The sequence below is a fragment of the Zeugodacus cucurbitae genome, chromosome 2, assembly GCF_028554725.1.
Source record: "Zeugodacus cucurbitae isolate PBARC_wt_2022May chromosome 2, idZeuCucr1.2, whole genome shotgun sequence".
NCBI lineage: Eukaryota > Metazoa > Arthropoda > Insecta > Diptera > Tephritidae > Zeugodacus > Zeugodacus cucurbitae.
The window spans coordinates 54,940,044-54,965,715 of NC_071667.1; the positions used below are offsets into that span (position 1 = coordinate 54,940,044).

At 34.8% G+C, this 25,672-nt stretch overlaps 1 protein-coding gene and 1 long non-coding RNA gene across 2 annotated transcripts in view; one reads left to right on the plus strand and one right to left on the minus strand.

Moving 5' to 3' along the window:
- Window positions 1-524: 524 nt before the first annotated feature.
- Window positions 525-25,672, minus strand: part of LOC105209557 (headcase protein) — a 191,327-nt gene continuing 166,179 nt past the window's right edge. Inside the window, 4 exon segments of the mRNA XM_054236137.1 lie at window positions 525-5,461; window positions 5,580-5,679; window positions 5,793-5,881; window positions 7,706-7,894. Coding sequence (XP_054092112.1) covers window positions 3,386-5,461; window positions 5,580-5,679; window positions 5,793-5,881; window positions 7,706-7,894 — 2,454 coding nt within the window. The 3' untranslated portion in view covers window positions 525-3,385.
- LOC128924169 (uncharacterized) lies at window positions 10,173-14,747 on the plus strand. The gene is made up of 3 exons (XR_008472865.1): window positions 10,173-10,348; window positions 12,330-12,544; window positions 12,632-14,747. It is a non-coding gene; the product is annotated as an uncharacterized LOC128924169 (long non-coding RNA).

Here is a 25,672-nt window from a genome sequence, read left to right on the forward strand (position 1 = left end):
AAATAAATAAAATTAAAAAATTTAAACGAAAAAAAACATAAATAAATGTAAAAAAGTAAACAAAATAATGAAATTAAAAAAGGAAAAAATATATAAATAAAAAAATGTAAACGAAAAAAAAAAAATTAAAAAAAATTATTTTATTAAATGAAAAAAAAAGAATAAAATTAAAAAAGGAAAAAATAAATAAATTAAAAAATTTAAACGAAAAAAAAATTAAAAAAAAACATAAATAAATGTAAAAACAAGTAATCAAAAAAATTAAATTAAAAAATTTAAACGAAAAAAAATATTTAATAAAAAAAAATTATTATATTACATGAAAAAAGAACAATAATAAAATTCATTTTAATTTTCTGGAATTTAAAATATAAATAAATGAAATCGAACTCAAATTCTTATAAAAAATTCAAATCAAATACTCTATTCTAAAAAATAACTTCAGCTCCTTTCAGTTAGTTAGTTAACTTCAATCCGCTCTTTGTGTGCGTTTGTCACATAAAATAAATGAAAAAAAAAAAAAATTCTTGACACACCCGCACAAACGAAATTAGAGACAAGCTACAAACACAAAGAAATGCAACAACTGCATATCACAATGTTGAAACGGTGTGTGCGCTTTGGTAGCACAACGCCAAGTGACTCTTCAAGCTAAGCAATATCACAATTACCATGCACAGTTGAAATGAGTCAAAAGCGTTGCCTACTTTTAAGCGCAACGCACAAAAACACTAAGCTTGCTCTATTTAAAGTAAACGAAAAAGAAAAATGAAATTAAGCGAAACAATTCAAAGTTCAAAGGGCAATAATTGCCAGTGTCAATGACACAACTCACAATTTGGGGGGTGCACTGACTGCCTAAAACTATGCTTATAAGCGAATTTTGAAAGAGATCACATGTGGGCGTTCCTTATATCAATTCGATTATTTTTTTGTTTCAAACTTCCTTGGGACAAACACAGTTATCTGTTCATATATTTTTTTTTGTTTTTTTTCATTAATTTTATACGAAAATACTAATTTAATATTATGTTTACGACACTGAATGCTAACAACTAAGAGTTTACAGGGGGGAAACTACACAAATACCCTTAAATTTTGGAAAAACGACTTATACTAGTTTTTAAGCTTTACAAGTACTGTAGGGAGTAAGTGGGTGGGTAGGTAGGGGGGAGTTGGGGTAACTTACAACTAATATGATCACGCTGCGCTATTAAGTGAGTGTGTGTGGTGTGTGCATACACCGCCAAGATGCATATTGTATGCAAAACAAAAGGGGATTACACAAAAAAAAATGCTATTTACAGTAAGTTGGCGTATTTGCAACAGTCGAACGACGGCGTTTGCTGGCGTGAAATTATTTTTTTGAATTCGAAAAGTGAAGAAAACTGTTAGTATAACTGTATGGAAAATGTGGAAATAACAAAATGTTTGCTCGCAGCAGTCGGAAATTAGGAATTCAATAAACTGCTCGGCATAGCATACCTTTCGGCGCGAAACTTCAGTTGTACCATAACAAACCAAACCACAAAATTTTCCAGCGCGAACTTGCGAAGCTGCATGCAGTGCAAAAAATATCTATCGTTGATGTTGTCCTTGTGGCGAGTGTCGGTCTACATTATAATTACCAATCTAAGGTAAAGATGTTTTGTTGAATCGTTACAATCAAATAATAACTAAAGTTCATTTTGCATAGCTACTTATGCGCTGCTTATAACTAATTTGGGATTTTTTTGCACTTAACATTTTTAATTTTTTCTTTTCTCATTTTTTTTCTGCAAGACAATTGCGCTCAGCTGAATACACAGCTACATTATGTAATATTTATTCATTAATTATTTGCAAAAAGTAGTTTTATGTTTATTGAAAAACACAGCAATTTTTTAATTATTCGTTTAAATTAAGCATAAATGGAAAGTAACACTAATTTATGATTTATAAATTGCTACGAAAAAATAAACTAATTAATTATTGAATTAATTAAAACACAAATTAGTGATGTTTTGTAGTAATTAATTTGTTTTAAGTTATTCTTCTTCTTTTAAGCTAACAAAAATATTTGGTAAATTTTCTTTTAAAAATCCTAAGCATACTCCATTTTTAATAGCTTAAAGTAGTAAGTGTTGCCACTGACACACGTGCTTTTTTCTATAAAGCTGCATGTTGTGCACACAAATAAACTAAGTTTCTTAATTAAACATATTAAACTAATTAAGTTTAATTTAAAGTAAATTGATTTAAATAAAACTCTCAAATTAAATTCAACAAAATTATTTTTTAACATAAAAACAGAAATGTACACAAATTTGCAGTTTTCGAAATTTAACTAAAAGAAATTAATTCACATAAATTTAAATTTAATAGAAAAATCATATTTTGGTAATTAACTAAAAAAAATAATTCAAATAATTTTTTTTTTGAAAATAAAAAAATATTTTTTGAACTAAAACGTTTTTAAATATTATAAAAAAATTATTCAAATTTTTGGTTTTGAAAAAAAAAAATTTTTTTTTGAAAAATTAATAATTTTTTATTACAAGTATGCGAAACATTTTGCATTTAACCATTAAGCGGGTCTTAAACAAATATTAATTAATAATGAGATAAAATAATGGTAAAGTAATTATATTGTAATGCTGATATTGTTTTTATTTATTAAAAAAGTATAAACTTGTGTGGCAAGAACTTTTTTTATTTTTAATAATAACAAAAAAATGTTGTTTTTGCGAAAACAATTTTGTAAAAAAAAAATTTAATATTTTTTAATTTAAATAAATTTTTTTATTTTTAAAAAATTTTATATTTTTTAATTTTTTTTTTTAACACACCAACATTTCTTTAACCCCCAACTGCTATGGCAAATGCAAAATGTTTCACTGTTGTTGCTTTCCAACGGTGTGAAAAGTAAAATTACAACTAAAAAAATAAGCTAAACTAAATGTACTACTTTTTCGCCTTCGTTTAACGGTAAACAGTTACTACTTCAGTTAAAAAAAAAGTTGTTAGTATTATTATTTCTTTTACTAAATAACAATGCTATTTCATATATATACTCTGTTATCATACATAGTTTGCAGTTGTTGTTGTTGTGCAACCTAACTGCAGTTTTTAGCAAAATTCCGATCGAATTTTACGAATCAATCACAATTGCATTACAAAAACAAATATTTTTAGCACACATTTGTATGTTTTTGCTACAACAAACACACAATTATGTTTGTCTTCGTGCTTTCTCCGTTATGTTTCCGCTTCATTCACATTACTTTGTTTGGTTAGTTTCCTTAATTATGCCATTTACATATTTATCTCTCCACACTTTTATCAATTATTTATGTACTTTTTAACAATTGCGCTAAAGTTATGCCCGTCCAACAGCTTGACGTACTTAATCCGTGTAATTCATTATGTTTATGTAGTTGAGAAACTGTTCGGAGAACAACTGCATGCATGCGGCGCCATTAGCTTCACTCTCTGTTCCACCGTTATCCACATCAGTGGCCAGATTTGCACGCACTGCTTTGTTATTGTTGCCAGCAATTGCAGTTGCAGCCAGCTGCTTGGGCTGCACGCGTCCACCAGCACCAGCACCAGCTGAGGCGGTGGCCGTTATGTTGGTGCGCCAAATGCTGGAGGCATCACTGAAGTCAATGGAATCGCCGCCGCACAGTTCATATTCAGCATTTGTGTTGCTGTTGTTGTTCATGCGCGTGCCAGCGCTGCTGTCTGTGTTGTTGCACCAGAGATCGTTGAACAGATCAGCGGTGCGTGCGGTTGTGTTGGCCGTTGCGCTTGGTATATCCCAAATATTGCTGATCTTGGCAAAGTGTGCGACATCGTCGGCGTTGTTGGTGTTGCCGCAACTGTCGGCGGCAAAATAGTTCTGCAGCTTGCAGTTGGGCCAAGTGCCGATGTCGAGGCCAGCGTTGGAGCCCATACCGGATGAGCAAGTCGACGAGGCCGATGATGAGGTGGAGGAGCAGCATGTGGAGATGGGTGATGTTGATTGCTGTACGCTGTCAGTGTTGTTGCCGTTAGCGCCGCTACCGTCCACCAACACATTTGCTGCGTTTATGGCTACACCTGCCTTTGCGGCGGTGTAATAAGTATCCCTGAGTGTGTTGCTGTTGTTGGGTGAAATTTGTTGTGACGACGGCCAGAGTGGCTCCTTGCCATTGCCGGCGCTGCTGCGAAAGTCCGGACGCGTTGATGTGGTGGAGGTGGGACTCAACGATGGCTGTGAGCCGGAGCCGCTTGAGCAGCCGCTGGTGGATGAGGCGCCACTGGAAGCGGACGAGGAGGCGCAGCCCCATAGCGTTGAGATGGCATCTGAGTTGTTGGTGGAGTTGTTGAAGAGATTGCCAGCGCCAGTGTTGCCAACTGTGTGATTATATGCGTTGCCTGCGGCATGCGGTTGACCCCACAAAGCATTCAATTTGCTGGTGGCTGGCAATAAAGACATTGCACCGTCTCCTGTTGCTGCTGCAGCTGCTGCTGTTGTTGCGGTCGTTGTTAAATTATTGCTAATTAATAAATTACTAATACTGCTACCGACACTATTGTTTGCTACTAAACCATTGGCGCCTACATTGCGTCCTAACTGCCCTACCACCTGATTGTTGTTAATATTATTATGTTGTTGTTGTTGTTCGAGGCCAGATTTAATCGGACTCATTTCATTAGCGAAACTATTCAAATGCAAATTACTTAAATTACATTGTTCACTTAATTTTAACGGTAGTGCTAGTGTTGCCAACATTTGTTGCTGTAGCTGAAGCTGCTGCTGTTGCTGCTGCTGTGATGATGAAATGCCAGCGCTCGTTGGCACGCCAGCGGTTGGTGCTGCCGCAGCTGCCAAACCAGCTAAGGACTGACGTGCAGCAGACACGGGCGCAAATGCGGACAACCGTGGCTGTTGCTGGGTCTGTTGTTGTTGTTGCAGTTGTTGTAGTGGCTGTCTTACCTGATTTGTATTGTGTATGGTGTTGCCTGGAGCACTGCCACCGCTACCGCCGCCGCCACTGCATTGTTGTTGCTGATAATGCTGTGCATGCGGATGTGCGCCGATGATGTCCGGATTGATTTGTTGTTGCAGCGGTGCTGAGTAATCCACTGTTGGATTGTAGAGCACAATTTTCTTCGTTTGCATGTTGTTGTTATCATTCGTGTTGCTGTTGCTTCTAATATTGGCCGTTGGAGCGGCAATGCTGGCAGTATTTGCTGCTGCTGTTGTTGTTGTGGCTGTTGTTGCTGCCGCCAGCATTTCCGTGGGCTCCAACGGGGCCTCATGTTATGCGATGGATTGGTGGCGCAACACGTTGCTCTTGGTGTAGCAGAAGCTCAACGGCTTGACGAAGTGTGTGTCCTGCGTGGCGCAATAAGGACAAGTGACGCAATGCGAATAGTCGCTATAGAAATTGAGGCGCTGCTGCGGGTGCAAGAGCAATTTGAAGCAATTATTGCACTGTAAAGAGATATTAAAGAAAATACAGATGTAATATTTGTGGTTAGACATGGTAACTCAGTGCGACAAAGGTAATTCAGTAGTAAAATATCGGTAAGTAGATGACGCCACAACTCACCTTTAGACGCTCAGCACAGCATGGCATAGCGGCAAAGATGTCATATGAATACATGGTGCCCAGGACTAGATTCGAGCCATCCCAAATTTCTCCACAGAATCTGAAAATAGAAAGAATTGCATTATTTACGTAGTGTTACAAAAATTTGTTGCAAGTATTTCTATAAATATTTTTTAGCAGTAGAAACATTTTACGATTTTCAATGACACTCACCTGCAGTTAATGACACGATTGGTTGAAGTGCCGTCCAAGCAAGCCATACAAACGCAAGTCAAAAATAACGGTCTTCCTTCATATTTCACCTAGAAAGAAATTGAGAAAATAATTTTAGAAATGGTTGTGCACAAGTTTTGATATTTTTTTATGAACAAAGAAATAAAAATTACTTAAATTAAAAAATATATATATTAATGGATTATTAAAGTAATTTAAAAAATGTTGCCTACATTTAGGCGCAATTAAAAAGTACAAATCAAATTAAGTGAAAATTTATATAAAATAGATGTCGGATGATGTTAAAAACGAAAAATAAGACAAATCTAATAAATTATTCCAAACACTGCGGTGAAAATGGTTTTGAAGAAACTTTCGGTTTCTAAATATAGATCTTAGAGCAATTGTAGAAGAAACTGTTGAACTAATAAATTTAAATAATTCCATTATAAGATTTGTATAAAATTTAGGGTTTACTATATCTTCAATTCTTACATAAAAAATTATATTTCTCTACCGGGTAGCCACCTTGGGTAGGATTAGTCCAGGCAACATGACAAAAATGCAATGATCTTCAAGTTAAATGGGAGACAGTGAAAAAACGTGAAAACAATTTTAATAAAGAATAATAGCGTGTGTTAAAAAGTGCACGAAACGGACAAAAGGCAACAGAAGTTTTTGACAGCGCTTCGGACAGACAATGGTCGGTACCAAACTGCAAGCAAAACTTTCTACTTATACCGAGATTTCCATGCACTGGGCGGCGTCCTACACACGCATATTAACACCGCGACTCCCACAGCCAGACATATTAATTTGAAATAATGGAAGGCATAAACTTCCTTATGACCAAGTGGTGCAACGACAACAGCGAGAGAAATTCACGCCCACAACCTACGAGCTGCAAGCTAACCCACACACACTTTACAGACATAAGTTTCTAACTGCTGGCATTGCAAGTGGTAGCAAACATTAAGCCCATCGTTATTAGTCAACGTTTAGCGGCAGCTTGTGGCATGCAACCAACTTTAAGTTTCAGCATGAATGAATGCACGTGAGCCGAACTGCATAGTATACATATATGGGTTTCAGTTTATGTGTGGGAGTGAAGAAAGTTGGCTACAAAATGTGAACTGACTGATGGCATGCATCCAGAAAGAAGAGGCCTGTTTGTTGCATGTAAACGGTGGATACCTTAAGAATATCTTCGCATGTGTGGAGTGTATGTGTGTCAGTATAGATTTTATGTGCGTGTGGATGCTGCACCTCCGTGATGCATAGTCGCATGGAAACCTCCAACTTTTACCACGACTCCAGTAAGATCCAGCGACGTTGTCATGCGAGCTCGACTGTATATTTGGGCCGCAAATCATGCCAGCTTTTTATGTAGATTATTATGTATATGGCATTTGTGTAATTACTGCGAATTTAAGGGGCTGCTACAAAATTGCAACGCCACAGCCCACACGCAGCCAGAGTGTTCTGCGAGCGCATGCAATTCTTTTCTGCTTCATGCATTTGACGCTCATACATGGTGGATTTGCGAGCGATAGGTGTGCCGAAATATTCTTTAAATATTCCTTTCATTGCTGTTATAATGTCAACAATTGTTGCCGGTTCTACTTAAGTGAAGTAAGAAGTTGAGTTGAGGGGGCAAACAAAGTGAGAGAAGGCGTACTTAATGACAACTAAATGGTTACTAACAAAGAGAAAGCAGGAAGTGGCTACAAGTACTTCGATGGGCTGCAGCATATGAACGTACTAATTATTAGTATTTTTTTTTTGTTTTTCCCATGAATTGCATAAGAACTAAATTACTTTTAGAATTATTATTTTTTTTTTTTTTGAAAATATTTTAATTTTTTTTTATTTTATAATTAATTTATTAATTAATAATATCTTTTTAAACTTACCTCAATGCAACCGTTCGAATGCTGCTTTGGACTCAAAAAGAACGAACCATCAACGAGTGGATAGCGATCGAAAACCAGCATTGGTTCTTCACATAAGATGCAAGCCACACGACTCATTTGAGACTGAGCCAAAGAGGATAAAATAAAGAGACGCGTTTCGTCATTGCCATGATTGCCTTCGTCTTCGATCTGCAAGAAAAAAGGTGAAAAATAACGGTTACAGAAAATACTGTTTTTGGAAAAACAATTGAAATATAGCAATTTTAGAGAAATTCTTATAGAATATATATTACATTAAAGCGCAAATATGTAGCCTTTTCCCAACACCTACCTTTATAAAATATTTCTAAAAAAAACTCATATCCAACCAAATACTCTTCAACTGACCCATACTCGAAAATACATCATATAATAAACAAATAAAGTAAAAAAACGAAAGGACGAGCGCTGTCGCTTAGAATCCAATTTTCCTTAACCACAATGGCATGCGAAACATTTTCCAAGAAGAAGAAGAAAAAAAACGAAAAAAATCCAAAAGTAAATGAACTATAAAGGCGAAACGTGCCGAAACAAAGTGCAGCAAACGTTCGAGCATGTAAGCTCGCTGACGCGCTGGCGTAACCGCAGCCACAGCTGTAAAAGCTTTTACTAAACTGGCTAGAGATGGTATCCAGCAAGGATACCTGCAAAATATAATAAGGCACCGTTAAGTTATGCTAAATTGAATTCGCATAAGTAGCCGTGCGAAGGAGCATATTAAGTGCGATACAACCAAGCCACACAAGGTGCTCAGCCAAAGCTAGTGTAGCCAATAACAAAGGATTTCCCTAAAGTCTTGAATGAGTCTAAAAACAGCAGACAAAATGAATGAACGTGTTGGGAAATCCTTATTTCTTGACTATAAAGCTGTGAGTATATGCGTGTGTGTGTGTCTTTTGTTATTGCCGGTGTTGACATAACATATTCCCAAATTGATAATCAATAAGAATAAGGCTAGGTGGCTGGTGGCTATGAGTGTGTGTGTACGATTTTTTGCGGTTAATATAGTAATAGATGAAAGTCCCGACAACAACAACAACTATTAGGATAAAAAAGTAAAAAAAAAGCTCGCCAACATTCTTACAATTCCCCATAGTCACAAAAGAAACATATGCTTCAAGTCATACATATGTGGATTGCATGCTCTCGAATGAATCTAAATACTTTGTATGAGTGTGTGAACTCTAAACCAAAAAAAAGTTGATTTGTACATCGAAAGTCGTATAAGGTGTGGCTACAATGTCTGTATGTTTGTTGTTGTTCAGACTAATGCGTTTATTGACATACGCGCCGCCATATAATTTGGCGAAATAATCATACGAAATACGCTCAGGTGTCCATCAAAGGCGATTACACATAGATTACGAGCGTTCATTGCTTTATTAAACGTTACGTGCGATCGTATTTCATTGGCACTAACTTTTTTAGATTTAGTGTACTGCGCGTTTCTTGCTATGTTAACTAGTAATTCGAACTCGAAGCAGTTAATGTTTACCTTCTGACCTTTGTGAAAAACAGTTGAAATTTCATAACTCGAAGTTCTCCATAACTCATACTCTTGAATTTGCAACAAAAGCCTCATGCTCGATATCTGGAACCTTGAAAAGTTATAGTCCGATTCCGAAAATGTTTAGATAAGCGATGTTACACTTCCCATGCTGTATTTGTGCAAACATTTACTCCGCTATCCTCATTGCTGCTTGATTTTTATATTGTTAAGTGAACGACTCAGATGGAATTCAAAAATGTGTTATATGTAAATGTGAATGGACATCAGGAAGTCAAAGTAATAATTTATAAAAAAATTGATTTAAATTTGTTGAGTAGTTCCTGAGTTATAACCTTTTGCTTCAGGAATATTTGGTGCATAGATTAAGGAATAGTTTTTGAAAATTTATGAAGACAATTAAAGCCAAAAACAAAGTTAACAAATGCGCATTTTACCAAATGAAAGCAGAAATCCAGAAATCAAAGCAAACGCGCAAATAAGTGTAGTGTCAATTCACTGAAATGTCAAATAAAAGGCCGATCTAAATAAAAGGCGAACGAGCAGTGAGTGTACCGCGTGTAAACAAGCAACAAATGAATATTGACTCAAACCCCCAGACGGGCTGGAAGGAAGTCAGACAAATTTGCACAACGAAATTAATGTATACACGCCAAGCTAAGTAAATGCACTTATTGGTGAAATAATCAAGTGTTGAGGGAAAAGGGAAAGCTGCGCAAAAATAATACTCGAACTCGAAAGTAAAACAATAAATTCGATTAATGAATATTTGCGCTTTTGAGATGCGGAAAGCTAAACTGATTGTGCCTACTTGAAGACTCTGAGCGTTACAAGTATTTATTGTGACTATGTTTGTGTATGGAGAGACACTATAGAACACTATAAAGAGATAATATGTAGTGCAGTGCAAACAAACTAAAACAAGCAACGTTATGGACACAATAAAGGCGTGGCTGTTGACAGACGTACGACAAAGAACTGTAGAATCCATGTGTGTGTTCAAGCATATTATCTGCTTGATGAAAGGAAGTCACAATAGATTAAGTGATTTCTATACTTACAAACATAATAGCAACGCAAAGAGATAACCAGCAACGGTAAAACTATAATATATATGATAAAAATAAATATTTGCAGCGGATAAAAGTGAGCTGAGACAAAAGTGCGGAAAGTGAAAAGGATACTTATGTGAACAATTGAGAAGTAAGGCAACCGAAAAGTAATACCAGCAGACAGCTGAGGTACCGCAAGGGACGCAAGACAACACTGTTGTTGCACATTTTCTTTTATTTTATTGCATTTTTTGCTTTCTGAATCAAGTATACTTTTAAACTGCACGCTGACATGCTTCTCTTTTTGGTTCCAACTCATATTTTTCCATGTATTTTTTAGCGTGTTATTGCTTTTTAATAAACTCCACTTCAAATAGCGCTGCTGCCTGAGTTATTGTTGCGAAAATAATAGATGAATACATGAAAGGTTAGCTGCAAAGCAACAACAAGCACAAAAGGAGAGGAGGTGCTGTCTGCAACAAAGCTGATGCTATATAAAATATCCTTGCAGTGTGAAAGGATATGAGGAAACACAATTTATGGCAGACAGAAAAATGCTAACAAAAGGAAAATTTTTAATGGATTACACTAGACAATAAATAAATATCAAATGCAAACATACAAACATACATGTATCAATATATAAATGTATGTCTGTATGTATGTTTGCTTGTATGTATATACATATATACAATCATATAAGTAGCGATGCATTAAAAATATATCAAAGCATAACTAAATAGTAGTTAAGCAGAAAAACTTACAAATAAATTAGAAAGAACAACAACAAAAACAACAATGCTGCAAGCACATAAATCGCGATTTCGACAGTTTTTGTTTTGAGCAGCGCGAAAGTGGTATCACTAGACACAAGACTAATATATGACTCTTCGAATTGGCAAAGCAGCAACAACAACAATTGACTTAGATAGCGGAAAGGGAAATTGAAATGACAACAACAAAGGATGCAGAAGTGGATGTGGCGGCAGCAGAAAATTGAAAAGCAATTTAATTTAATGTGTTTATGAGTATTGTTTTACTTTTCGGCAATAAGCTGGCGTTGAGTGTTTGATACCAGCAGCCAAAGGTTGCAAGTAAGGAAAGTGGAGTAGAGGGGACAGACAGTTATGTAGTAATGTATCATTACGCGCTGCGTTGGGCGTTTTTGTGAAAGAAGGGTGTGCTACAGAAGAAGCGCATACTTTGTATTCATTTTAAGCAGGGGGTTAATGGCACACGAATGTAGGTGGTGGCAGGAGGTTGAGTGTGATAATATTTATGTGAGTAGGAAACGCTGAGATTTATTTATATTCGCGCTGGTGTGGAATTAACGTTCAAGGCATTAACGAAATGTAAATAAAAACAAATACACTTAAGCGCAAATAATAACTTTGAGTGTAGTTAAGTAAATGAGGGAGGGAGGAGGTGGTTAGCTTAAGCGTATAAATGGCAGTAAGCATGAGGAATGAGGAAGGGGAAGGAGAAACTGGAAATATTTACTACAAATGTGGTGGAGAAGTTTGGAAATTAAATAATTTTTAAATATTTAGAAGTAGCTGTGTGGCTTGAAAAGTTGTAAAGCAAATTTAATGGCAATTTTTGAAACGTTTGTAAATTTAGATATGATAAATAAAAAAAAATTATATAAAAAAGTATGCAAAATAAAATATTTTTTTTTAACAAAAATTTGGAAAAAATAGTAAACTTAAAATTAGTAAAAATATAAATTATTTAAAATATCATTAAAAAATAAATAAATAAAGTTTTAAAAATAATTTTATTATTTTTTTTATGATTTTTAAAATTAAAATTAAAATTAATTTATTATTATTTTTTTATTATTTCAAATTTAATTTTTTAAATAGTTTAATCATTTTTTTTATTATTTAAAATTTAATTTTTAAAATAATTTTATTTTTTTTTTTATTATTTAAAATTTAATTTTTAAAATAATTGTATTATTTTTTTATTATTTAAAATTTAATTTTTAAAATATTTTTATTATTTTTTTTTTTTAATTTATCAGCTAAATCTTGTTAAAAAATTTTATTTCGTAAGCAGTTTCATTAAAAAATAAGTTTCAAGATAAACTGAGATCCATGCTTCAGGCAATATCCTGCAAATATCAACTTTTTGGCGTGGGCGTCTAGACAAAAACCAATTCATTTGACGGAACAAAGTGTTGCTGGCAATTTGACGAGCAACATGATTACATACGTACATTATACAACAAAAATACATGTGAGTACATATGAGCAAGCGCATCAAATCGATGTGTGTAATAAATTTGCTAAATTTACGAGCAACGATTGATACGCTTATTTGCAGGTAAACTAATAAAAACAAGTATTTGAAACGAACTCTCATTACCACTGCAGCGTTGCATTCGGCATTGAAAAGAGAAACTTGCCGTAAGCGAGAGTGCTAAATGCATGGGGTTGGAGTGAAATTATCAAATCATCACGTACCAAACACGAAACAACTTTACTATAATGAAATCATATAAATTTACCTGCACGCTGAGAACAACAATAAAAACCAAAAAAAATATATATACAAAACAGAAAAACTTGTCGAAAGGACTAAATGAAAGAAGTAAACTGCGGCTTGGAGTAAGAAGAGCCACTATTTTGGTAGTGCGAAAAGGAGTGTGGAATTTTTGGGAGCAGCTGAGAAAGTTGAAAAATTCACCGCAAGCAAACCAAAAAACAAAATTTCGAAAAATAGAAAAAAATATTGTTTTTGAACTTTGCCAATAAAGTTGTGCTCGCTTCCACCACCGCAGTTAACCAATATAGAAAGCGCCTAGTTTTTGGTGGAAAAATAGTTTGCGAGTTCTGTGCGGCGTGGCTGGCAGACTCAAGGACAACCCAATTTAAAAGTTGAATTGGATTTCTTGCGCAAACTGTGCAAAAACTAAAATAAAATACAAGAAAAAAATGCCGTTGAAGCATTTTGAGTATAAAAGTTAAAATAGCTTAATTCCATTTAGTGCTGCTAGTTTTCCCAGCAGATGCTGGCATTTCAAGTGCAAGCCTTTGCCGGAAGTTTTTGTGAAAAAATTAAAGCTTTTAATTGCAGAGGAGGTGGAAGTGGATTTAATGCCATTATTTCCACTTTGCTGAACGCATATTGAAAATGTTGCTAAAGAAGAAAACGAAAAATAATTAAATTGTTGTGAATACTGTTTTTGTGCTTTGAAATTATTAAATTTAATTTTTGTAATTTTTTATAAATTTTTAAAATTTTCTATATTTTTTTATTCATGTGAGAACAACACATTAACCCTTATACAAAATAGTGGCGCTCATGCAGCGAAATCGATTGAAATTTATTATTTTTCGTTTAAAATTAATGCACAAGTTAAGTGAAGCACCAAAGCACCGTAAGGAAAGCAGTAATTCTTCAACGCTACAATTTATTGCATGCGTCAATTTGGCCAAATGTAAAAACAAAAGGCACACTAAACGCCTAAAAAAGCCAAAAAACATAGGCAAATGAGCGTGCCACACAGAAAATTGTCACATTCTTATGGAAGACACACACACAGCGGCATAGAGCCGCAGACAATGTCGTCGTCGTCAATGCGAGCAACCAAAGACATTGATAGACATGCACGCGCATAGACACACACACACAGATATTTATGTAAGTTGGTGCACATGGACATTTTGGATGGGTGGGCGGTTGGCTTTGAGTGATTTAATACCAGCACTAGACATGCACACGCACAGCAACACCAACAGCAACAACGCGTGCTGCACACACACTTGCAACTAGGAAATAACGATCGCAACGATAATGGCGATGGCGATGGCGCTGGCGACGACGCCTGAGTTAAGTGAAAATTGCGCGCGGCAAAGGAGAAATGTGCAGGAGGGTATACATACATACATATGTACATGCAAACATGCAAATTGCGGCATGAATATAAAATTTCGAGATTTTTATTGCCACCTTTCATGGGCGTATTCAAATTGCAGTCAAAACAAGGAGACACTCAGTTGACTGGTTCAATGCGTAGGTGTCGCGCGCTGGCGAAATGCCGAATGGGAGCCCATTCAAGGAGGTGAGGCCGAGTGGCGGCACAGCAGCAGGCGGATAAGACACAAATAGCTAAGCAATCAAGTATGGAGACGGCAGTGCGACAGCAGTGTGGCAAGAAAACGTGCAAAGGCGCCAGCCAAGCACACAGACAGACACGAATGGATATTGAATGCAGCCAAATGCTTATAATAACAACAGCAACAGCAGCATGGAGACAAGTCAGCAACGGCATACACCCACATGCTGATACAACAACAACAACACTGCAGCGCATTGTTGCCGACAGACGTGGCACGCTTTTGTTGCACACTCAGTGTATGTCTGCCGGAAAGGATTTATGGTGAAATTTTAATGCAGTAAAAAATGCTAATCAGCTGCCAGCAACAACAATACACACAAACATGCGAGTCTCGCGCTCGTTGCATGATTAATTTGCTGCAACTTGCAATAAAAGTAGAAAATATGGCCAACTGTATTTCAATTAATACTGGCGCGCGCGCGTGTGTGTGGAAAGTCAGTGGGCGCTCGAAAAGAGCGGGTTGATGTAAGGAAAACTCATTTCATTAGGAAGACATAAATTGAGCATTTCATTGATGGAGTGCGATAGTCGCTCAAAACTCCGTTGATACATATAAATTTTGGAAATTCTACTGGCGTATATACATATATATATGTATACTAAATGTACATATGTATGTATGTATATTCGTTGCTTTTGATAGCGTCAAATTTTAATGTCTCCTGTGACTGTGATTTACTTGCCGTGTAGGCGATTAAAGGCGCAACTCCCCAGACTATTTTCATGCATTAATTTGGTGAAAGCTTGCGCTCTCAACTAAAGTGGCCTTTTATTAATAAATTTTCAATGATTGGGGAAATTTTCTTAGCTTAAGTCATAAATATATTTTTTTATATGAAATTGTATGAATTTAATAATAAATACTTTTTTTTTTAATTAATTAAATTTTGTGTTATTGTATTGATTGTTTTAGCAATACTAGCTGGTTGATTCATATATTTTCATTGTTTTGAAATTAATTATTTATAAGTAATAATTAAATTATTAATTAAATAATATATATTAATGCTTCCTAGTCTAAAGAACATTATTTTCTATAAAGAAAATAGTACTTCATTACTGTTGTGGGTGGCTACTAATATGATAGCCGAAGACTTCTCTTACGCTGACCACAGCTATGCCAAGATAAATTCACTTTCAAATGAGTCGCCTTTTCAGTAATAGAATATATATCAAGATATTAGTGACCTTTTAAACGAGTTTAAGAGAGTCACTTCGCTTGAATTTGGAAACAAGAAGTATGCATGACGCTCTAATTTAGCACTCGGTCCTTAAAAATGTTAATTAACACCAGAAATCGAACATTTTCAGGTCTTATTTACCTCAAAGCATTTATAAGAACCAAACATAACCTCAAAATTTATGCAGAAATATGGCAAAAAGCTAAGCTTTGAATATATGTGGGCAAAGTTTTGACCACGGAGCCAATATACAAACTATACGAACATAACCTTCAAAATGTTATAAAAACACAACGAAATTAAAAGCTTCATAAGTTGATTCATCGAATTAGAGCTTAATTGCAGATATTAACTTGACAATATTATTTTTCATCTATGGTCACATCTTAAATTGACTTTTGAAAGCGACTGTACCAACCACAGATTTTGTTTTTGTAACTGGAACTTGTCTAACGAATCTTTCCGTGCCTAGTAGACTACAAACCAGTTCGTCTGTTGGTACCTAATTTCCAACATTACTCACTACTGTCGATAATTCCGATTATTTCGAACCAGTAAAGACACATCTCGATACTTATACAATTAGGCAATTAACTCCTTAGAACTAAAAAGCCTCTATCATAATCGCAATATTTCTCCTCCATCCTAGATAGGAATTTCACTTCTCAATAATAAAAAATGTATAATCATTTTCCTAAAACACTTTCCAAAGCTTTTATTGTAGTAAAACTAAATTGAAGTAAGCTTACTTCCCTAAAATACACTAAAAAGCTAGACTGCCTGCTTAAGCGCATCAAAGTACTCAAGTACTTGGATAATAAAACGGCAGACACGAACAGGTGGATTAATTTGCCAAAACGATACTTGATTTTGAAACTAAAAAATAGCAAAAAAACACCAAAACAACAACGCAGACAAATTGCAACAAGGATGCGACGATACTGTCGCCAAATCGTTGCACATTTGGACTATAACAATGGCCGGCTATTACAGTGTGGCAGCGCTGTAACAAATAAGCAATTGTTGCTGTCATTACAACTAGTGGCAATTGTTTTTCACCAGCGATTTTTCAGCTGAAGACAATGAAAAATGAAGTAGCAGCTGGCTGTAGTGACTGCAAGAACGACAACTACTAGTAGCAGATATAATTTAGATGGAGACTTAGAGGAGCGGGTGCACTGACAACGAACAAGGCCGAGTGCAGTGGCTGGCATTGAGAGAAATAGTGAGAGAGAGACAACGTGAAGTACCAACCAGCTCGCCAAGACTATTTCAATGAATGAAAATGACAGTGGTAATGACATACAATAATGAAATGGAATTGCAACAACACACAATAACTGTACATGGTACGAATTGCGCTAAAACAGGACGCAGGAGTTGGCGTGGATAAACTTGAAAAGTTTGAATGGATAGCAGAAAAAAACAGAGTGGGTAGTCAATTTGGCATGTTTGCTGCTTTCAACTCTCTCACTCTTTCTCTCTACTCCTGCTCCTTGTAGCTTGTAAAAAGCTTAAGCTCCAACTGAAGCTTTGTTTGTTGTGTTTTACAAGAATTGCAATGGCGGAATAATATTTTAAGGATAACACAAAGCAGTAACGGAAATAATGCAATATAAGAAAATGATTGGCGTAAGCGAAAGAGAGGAGCGGAGTAGCGCGCGGATAAAAGCGGCTGCAGGCAAAGAGTGGCAGCGTGAGTAAAGTGAGTGCGCCAAACAATGCTGAGCAAGCAAACATTTCAATAAATCCAGCAGTGTGCAACAACATAATAGAATGCAATGGCTTCGCCAAAGGCAGTGGAAAGGGTATTATGAGTGCAACTCTAGTCAAAGCTTGTGTCACAAACGCGAAACGCGATGCGCGATTTCAACGCTGTTTTGCCACTTTAAAAGCGTGTACTGGTGGCTTAGGAGACACCGCGACAAATGCAAACGCGCGGTGAACAAGGCAACACGAGTGAGTTAGCATGCTGAAGGACAGCGAAATTGCATGTTGTTGTCGTTGTTGCTTACAGAGTGTATTGAGTGCAGAGAAGCATACTTTCAGGCGGCTATGCAATATGATTGCGCCACCACTTATGTTCGGTGCTTATGTGCTTGTAAGTACAAGCTTGTCGTGTTTTGCTGGCGGTGGCTTAAGCGGCTGCAATGCCGTGGCAACCATAGCTGTTGCTGCTGCTGCTGCCGCACAAATCTCATGTCATTTACACTTAATTTAAATGCGAGACACAATTGCGAAATAAAGATTGTAGATCTTCTGCGTGCGGCAAACGGCATAAAGTGAACACAAGAGCAGCGCAAAAGTATGATATCACAGATTAGGTGGAGAGTACAGTGTTGCGCTTTTCATATATATTTTTTATTCAAGTTGGTTGGCTAAGTTTTTTTTCTTTGAACATTTCAAATCTAAAAACTTCTGTAGAAGTACTTAGTGAGCGCTACTAACAATGCAGCGGCTTATAAAGTGGATTTAAGCGTGGCAACGGATTCGCCAATAAATGTATGAAAGCTTAAAACGTTATTAAAGCAAGAAGGAGTTGTTGAGGTAGTAGAAATCTACCAAAAGTTCTTTAGATGCTTTTTTGAATAGAAAAATAAGTAGATGCTAGACAATAATTGACTCGAATATGAAAATAGCAATAAAAATACTTAAAAAGAAATATGAAAAAATTTAAGAATCATGAAAGCTTTGTACTACATATTTACTAAATAGTAAATTAGATAGTAAAACATACATTTATTAAAAACAAAAATAATGTTTATAACAAAGAAATTTAAAAACCCATAACCAATGAGTTACATTTCAGATAAAAATATAACCTTAAAAAGCTCTTAAAGCTTCGAAGCTTTCACTGAAATTCCATTTTTTAGCATTTTTATGCATTTTAACCTTATCAAGCGCTCCTTAAACGCACACAAAATAAATATTTCTCACACTTAATGTGCAATGAATTCGAGCGAATCGCTTGAAATGCATTTAAATTGCGTACTTAAGCTTTCTACAGCGCCAGGCAACGCAAGCTCATCGAGTACTGAAAGGAAAAGCATGAAAGCAATACACATTGTTAGCCACAGGATGTCATCAAGTATTCGATTTAAAATGTATTATTATTACATGAATATGTACCGTTATTGCATATACAGATGTATGCTTCTATGTTTGTCTGGGTATTCTTGAGACGAATAACATTTATGCGCATTTAATTTGGCCCAATGCATTTCGATTGCAAATGTGAGCATATTGCGGGGGTACAAATTCAATTTGTAAACGCTTTTAAAATTCGCTATTTTCATTTTCGCACCGAAATTGTTGCAATACATTTTTATGATGTGATGAAAGATGAATAGAATGTTCTATGTAAACAAATTGCCAGAGAGCAATTTAAGTGACTGGAATATGTTTATTTGCTGTGAAGAATTGGCGCAAGGTAAATAAAAATATAAATAAAAAAATATTAAAAAGAAAAAAAAATTTGAAAAAAAGTGAAAAAAATTAAAAAAAAAATAAAATAAACTGAAAAAAAATTAATATTTTTTCACAAAAATTAAAAAAAGTATAATAAAAAATGATAATAACATATTAAAAAAATAAATTAAAATAAAAAAAAAATAAATAAATAAAATAAAAAAAAATAAATAAATTAAAATACAATAAAAAAAATAAAATTAAAAAATACAATAAAATCTAAATAAATGAACTATTTAAAATAAAACTCATTAATTACAACCAAATACTCTTCACAATTACGAACAATAATAAAATTAATTTTATTTGCATACATTTCCATTCAATAAAAAATAAATCCGCACACCAAGCTTCAAAGAATTTCCAATGTCTATATTTGCACGCTCATTCGCAATGGCGTGGGTAATGAAAATTCGCAGAACCAGCCAAAACAAATTTACCAAATGCAAAGTGCACTTAGGGACCTTTTGATCCGGTCAAACTAACACTGCGCTCCCATCCGCCGACTTTTGGTAAGCGTAATGTGAGCTTTGGTAAACAAATTTTTCCACTTTTTAATGACCACCAAAAAAAAACGAAAATATTTCAACAACAATAACAAGAGCATTTGCGACAATGTAGTCAATATAAAAACGATATTTATTTACAGTTTTTCCCAATATAAATAGTATATATAATATGTTGTTTTTCTACATCAACAACGGACTAAATTGCAAAATGCATTTTAGGGACAAAAGACGACACAAAGCGCCGCAAACATACGCACCCAAACAACAACAACAACAAATGTGTTAGCGTGTAGTAGACGCTGCATGGACAACTAGCTGCTGACGGGGTCCGCTGAAGTGTGCTCCTTTTTGGCTGATTTTAATGTTTATTTTGTATGCTATTTTCTGTTTCTTTTTTTGTTGGCCCCCTAAAATCAACAGACTTAGACACGAGCCAACAGCAATGTGAATTTTCACAAATTTATTTATATGCAAAAGCGTTTGATAGAAAGCCAGACAGGATGTGAGGATGTGCCAAAGAGAAAAAAGAACAAAATAGAAAAATTCCAAAAACTGCAGATTTTAAAATAATAATGTGTCTGTTAGTAGCCGGCAAATAGACACACATATATACATACAAACACATGGGAGCGCAAGTCAGCGTCGTATGAGGGGAAAATTGGTTGCCGTTTTTTAATGGTTCGTTGATACGCAAATGTTTGGAAAGCAATCAACTAAAGCAGTTTATTGAACTCGTCAGCATTTTGCATGTCCTTTTACGAATCGTTGACACAAGTTGCTTACGAGTATGTGCACATAATATGTGGTGTAAGGTGTGCTCTGCCGGCGGCTAATGTCCGAAAAAGGTCACGTGATGATTGTGTGGTGAGCTTAGTACACATCAAAAATATTAAATTGGGGAATTTAATAGATATGCTTACACTAAGGAGACATGCTAAAAATATAGGCAATGAATTTTTATAGAAAGAAAGAGTTAAATTAACTGTAAGAGGTTAATATAGTCAGTGAATTAATTGAGTCAATTAGCAAATGTATGTAACGGGTGATTTTTTTGAGGTTAGGATTTTCATGCATTAGTATTTGACAGATCACGTGGGATTTCAGACATGGTGTCAAAGAGAAAGATGCTCAGTATGCTTTGACATTTCATCATGAATAGACTTACTAACGAGCAACGCTTGCAAATCATTGAATTTTATTACCAAAATCAGTGTTCGGTTCGAAATGTGTTTATCGACAAATTTTGTTCAGCGATGAGGCTCATTTCTGGTTGAATGGCTACGTAAATAAGCAAAATTGCCGCATTTGCGGTGAAGAGCAACCAGAAGCCGTTCAAGAACTGCCCATGCATCCCGAAAAATGCACTGTTTGGTGTGGTTTGTACGCTGGTGGAATCATTGGACCGTATTTTTTCAAAGATGCTGTTGGACGCAACGTTACGGTGAATGGCGATCGCTATCGTTCGATGCTAACAAACTTTTTGTTGCCAAAAATGGAAGAACTGAACTTGGTTGACATGTGGTTTCAACAAGATGGCGCTACATGCCACACAGCTCGCGATTCTATGGCCATTTTGAGGGAAAACTTCGGAGAACAATTCATCTCAATAAATGGACCCGTAAGTTGGCCACCAAGATCATGCGATTTAACGCCTTTAGACTATTTTTTGTGGGGCTACGTCAAGTCTAAAGTCTACAGAAATAAGCCAGCAACTATTCCAGCTTTGGAAGACAACATTTCCGAAGAAATTCGGGCTATTCCGGCCGAAATGCTCGAAAAAGTTGCCCAAAATTGGACTTTCCGAATGGACCACCTAAGACGCAGCCGCGGTCAACATTTAAATGAAATTGTCTTCAAAAAGTAAATGTCATGAACCAATCTAACGTTTCAAATAAAGAACCGATGAGATTTTGCAAATTTTATGCGTTTTTTTTTTTTTAAAAAGTTATCAAGCTCTTAAAAAATCACCCTTTAATAAAGTAGTGTTAATTGATTGGGGAACAACTTAACCAAGTTAATTTGGTCGAAATAACTTAAATTATCCACATTAATTTACTCAATTAGCAAATTGCTATAATAAATTGATGCTACTTGACTATTTTAAGTAGTTTTTGCAGTTGATTTAATCCAAGATAATTTTTTTTATCCCTATTCGAAGAAAATGCTTAAGAAAAAACCGTCGAATCCCGAATAATTTGGTCAAAATTATTTAAATTACTCACTGATTTAGTCAATTAGCAAAATTTAGTCAAGTAGTAAGTTGTCTTTGTAAACAAGTCTTAGATCAAATTATGTTAAGCTTGATATTTATATTCTTATTCCATAGCATAAGAAAAAAATATGGGAGTTCCGAATGATTTGGACAAAATAACTTAAATTCTTCGCATTAATTGAGTCAATTAATAAATTTTCATTACTAAAATACTAATAAATTTTCATTACAATTTAATCTTTAGGCGGCTATCAGAACGCCTGTTCCTAAATTTCACATTTCCATTGATTTATAAAAAAGATTTACCAACAGTCGAGCCTCGAACAATTTGTTCAAAATTACTCAATTTGTCTTCTTTAATTATGTAATTAATATTACCAAAGTTATTATTTATTTATAAACTATTTTCCAGACTTTAAGTAACCGTCAACCCGCAACATTTTATTGCATGCCATTAATTTTTTAAATTTTTATATCCTCAACACTTCCACTCAATTAAAAGCGAATAATTTGCCAGAGCATTTAAAAATCATTTGCAATGAAGACGACTTGTAGCATAGTAAAAGTTAATCACTATTTAAAAATGCAGCACACATAGTTGGCGCCTTTAACAGCTCCTCGAGCAACCAGTAGCAGAAAAAAGCAAGAAAAATGTAGGAAGCGCAGACATATGTAGACATACATATATGTACATCCCTTCACTGTCAACCAACTACCAAGCATCTAAATGCAATTGATGTGCGTTTTGCCATTTGTGAATTGCATTGGATTTGCTGCTTACGATGGCACACTACATTACTTTGATTTGAACCTAATCCCCAGGACATTTGCACTAGCTGTAGCTATGCACAACCGACTGGAAGACATTTCAGCTCAGCAATATTACTTACTAGATGCAGTCATGAATGCAGGCGGGATATAAGAAGCTTGAGAGAGAGAGCGAAGTAGGAGTTGGAAAGTGGTTAAGGTGGAGAGCAAGCGAGCGCAGACATTTGATAGAGTTCTTTGCGTAGACATATGGCGGAAGGACTCGCATGCATGAGTATGAAATGCATATAAGTAAGTAAGGTGTGTGTTTGTGCTCAAGTGCATGTTTGAGCGATTTTAAGTTCAGCAACTTTTTTCTTAAAAACATTTTTCTGCGTTGCCTTCTTCGTGTGTTTGTGTGTGACACTGGTAATGGAAATGGAAATGACGATTACTATTGCCATGACAAGCAAACAAAGTAATTGTATAGTATTTTGTGTAATTTCTTCCACTTAAGTTAATCCCCATTTGCAGTAACCAACAAGACAGATAGACTACAAGGCCACTACCATCATGGTTGGTGGAAATTAGTTAAGTTCGTAGATTTTTTTTATATTTTTTAATGATTTTGTTTGAAATTTTAAGGTTAGCTTAAAAAAAATATAATTTTTGAAAATATTATAATTTTTATACGAAATAATGTTTGACGAGGTTGCCATTTATTTAAAAAAAATACAAACTTCATTTTATAAGGCACTCTAACAACTTAGACTTTTTCATTTAATTTTTAATTTTTAGATTTTTTAAGCTTCTTCAAAGACTCTCTCAAAGCCACCCTTCTTCGAAATTGCCTTGCTCCGTTTTCTTAGTAATCTATAATAAGTAATACCCAAAGTAATACTGCTTGTCGTGACCACCACCGTTAGACGATAATAAGTCACTCGCATTTTATGCCGGCAACGCCTATTCGACACCCACCGCTAAGCACACAGCTCAAGTACTTGACTGATAAGCAGTTATCACTAAGTTTCTATATTTAATAGCTATGCACTTAATGTTCTCTAGTGATACTCCGCAAAATAGCGAGGCTTGTGAACAATGTGCCTCCAGCAATCAACCAATGCACTTAAGCAAACAAACAAACACACACACACAGACATAGAAAAGAAAAGCAATATTTAACAGCAAATATGAGCGACATGTACGAACGCATATTTGCACTGATGGGTGGGCTTATCAGCCAACCGGCAAACGGCAACTAATATAAGCCCTGCAGCAATGCAATGTGGCAGATCAATGAACCTAAATGCGAGAAGTGCGTACATTGCAACGACAAATGTTGCACGTACTGATAACGCACGTAGGGTCCAAGCGTTGTTTGCCACATTCACTCACCCATAAATTACAAGTTTCTTTAAGGAAAATTTAAAAATAACACATAAATAGAAATACTGTGCTCGATGGCGACGGCTATTAAGGGACACAACAAAGTTTATTATTTACTTGGCGCGGTTTGTTGGTTTCTACTCGTATTTTGTTGTATTCATAGATTGTTGCTATTGTTGGTGCGCTGTACAACATTTTAATTAGCTACGCACACAAATTAGCAAATTGCGATAAAAGTTAAGGAGACGAACGACAACAACAACAACAGTAATACAAAACATCATTATAGTCGGGTAATTATAAATTTAAACAGTTGAGTTGCCTGCAACAGATGCCACAACTTGCAGAACATTATTGCAAGTCAATGAACTTAACCACGATCTGGAAAATATAAAGTTACTTTGCATAAATTGACTTGGAGCGAGAGAGTCGGAATATTTAAGAAATAATAGAAATAAACTTATTCCTTGAAAATTTAGCAACGAGCTAAGGATTTAAAAATTCAAAGTATTCGATATAAAAGTAAAGAGTTAGGATATATAGAAAAGGTGGTATACTCTGTCGGATGGTTGACTAAAATCTCTACATCACGGTTTTGATAACACTAGAAGCTAATGTTGTTGTTGACATATTATAAAAACAAACAAAAAATTTAAAATAAACTCAACTACTGAATAACTAAAAATTAACATATGTATAATATAAAAGCTTTAAATAATTGAAATCATTTCCAACAAATCCAAAGAATTTGTTAAACGGTTTAGTAAACTGGTTTGGGTTCCATGGAACACAAAGAAACAAACTGAGGCAACCTAATCTAATGAGGGAACCTGCATTTTTCTTAGGTCTAATTCCTCAAAATTATTTGAGATTTTTTTATGATACAACAACCAAAAAAATTAAAAATAGAAGAAATATGAAACACAATTCAATAATTATAATTTTAATGGATATTGCGAGTTGTGGAGACATTAGAAATGACATAAATATATTCAAAATCAAACATTATATATATAAATACGGTTTTTTAAGGGGTTACATGGGTTTGGTGGGTTCAAAAAATCGATTTTTAGTTTTTTGGCTTATTAATTTCTACAACATCTCAAGAATATTATCCTAAATTTTCAAGTCGATCCGAATAATAGTTTCGGAGATACAGCCTTTGGAAGGTGTGCACTCCAAGTCAAGTATTATTGTTACTCAAAACTCATAGTCGGTTGTCAAATTTTCTCGCAAACTACTCAACTGATCTTGATGAAATTTTGTACAGGTGTTCGAGATACATATTACTCGTGCTTGAACGAAGGAATTTATTTTTTTTTCAATTACAACTATTTAAAACAAAAAAAAAATGTCAACCAAATTTTACCGAAATTTTTTTTTTGAAAAATTTTTCTTACCAAAACACTTATTTTTGGTTTTTTATTTTGGAAGACCCTGTCGCACCTTTTTTCCGAGGAGTCATCGGAAATGACGTCACAATCGAGAAGTTTCAATGTTTTTTTACGCGACAAAACCCATGTAACCCCTTAAGTAAGCAACAAAAGAATACTCGAAGAATTCCTCTCAAAGTATTTTATAAAACAGACAATAACTCAACTGTAAAATATAGACACCTTTTTAAGATTTTTTGGGAGATATTGGCTGCGGTTGCTTGAAAGTTTCATATGAATATATTTACAGTTAAATTTTTATAATTTTTTCACTGAAATTCAATATTTAAACTCTAAGTTTATTGGT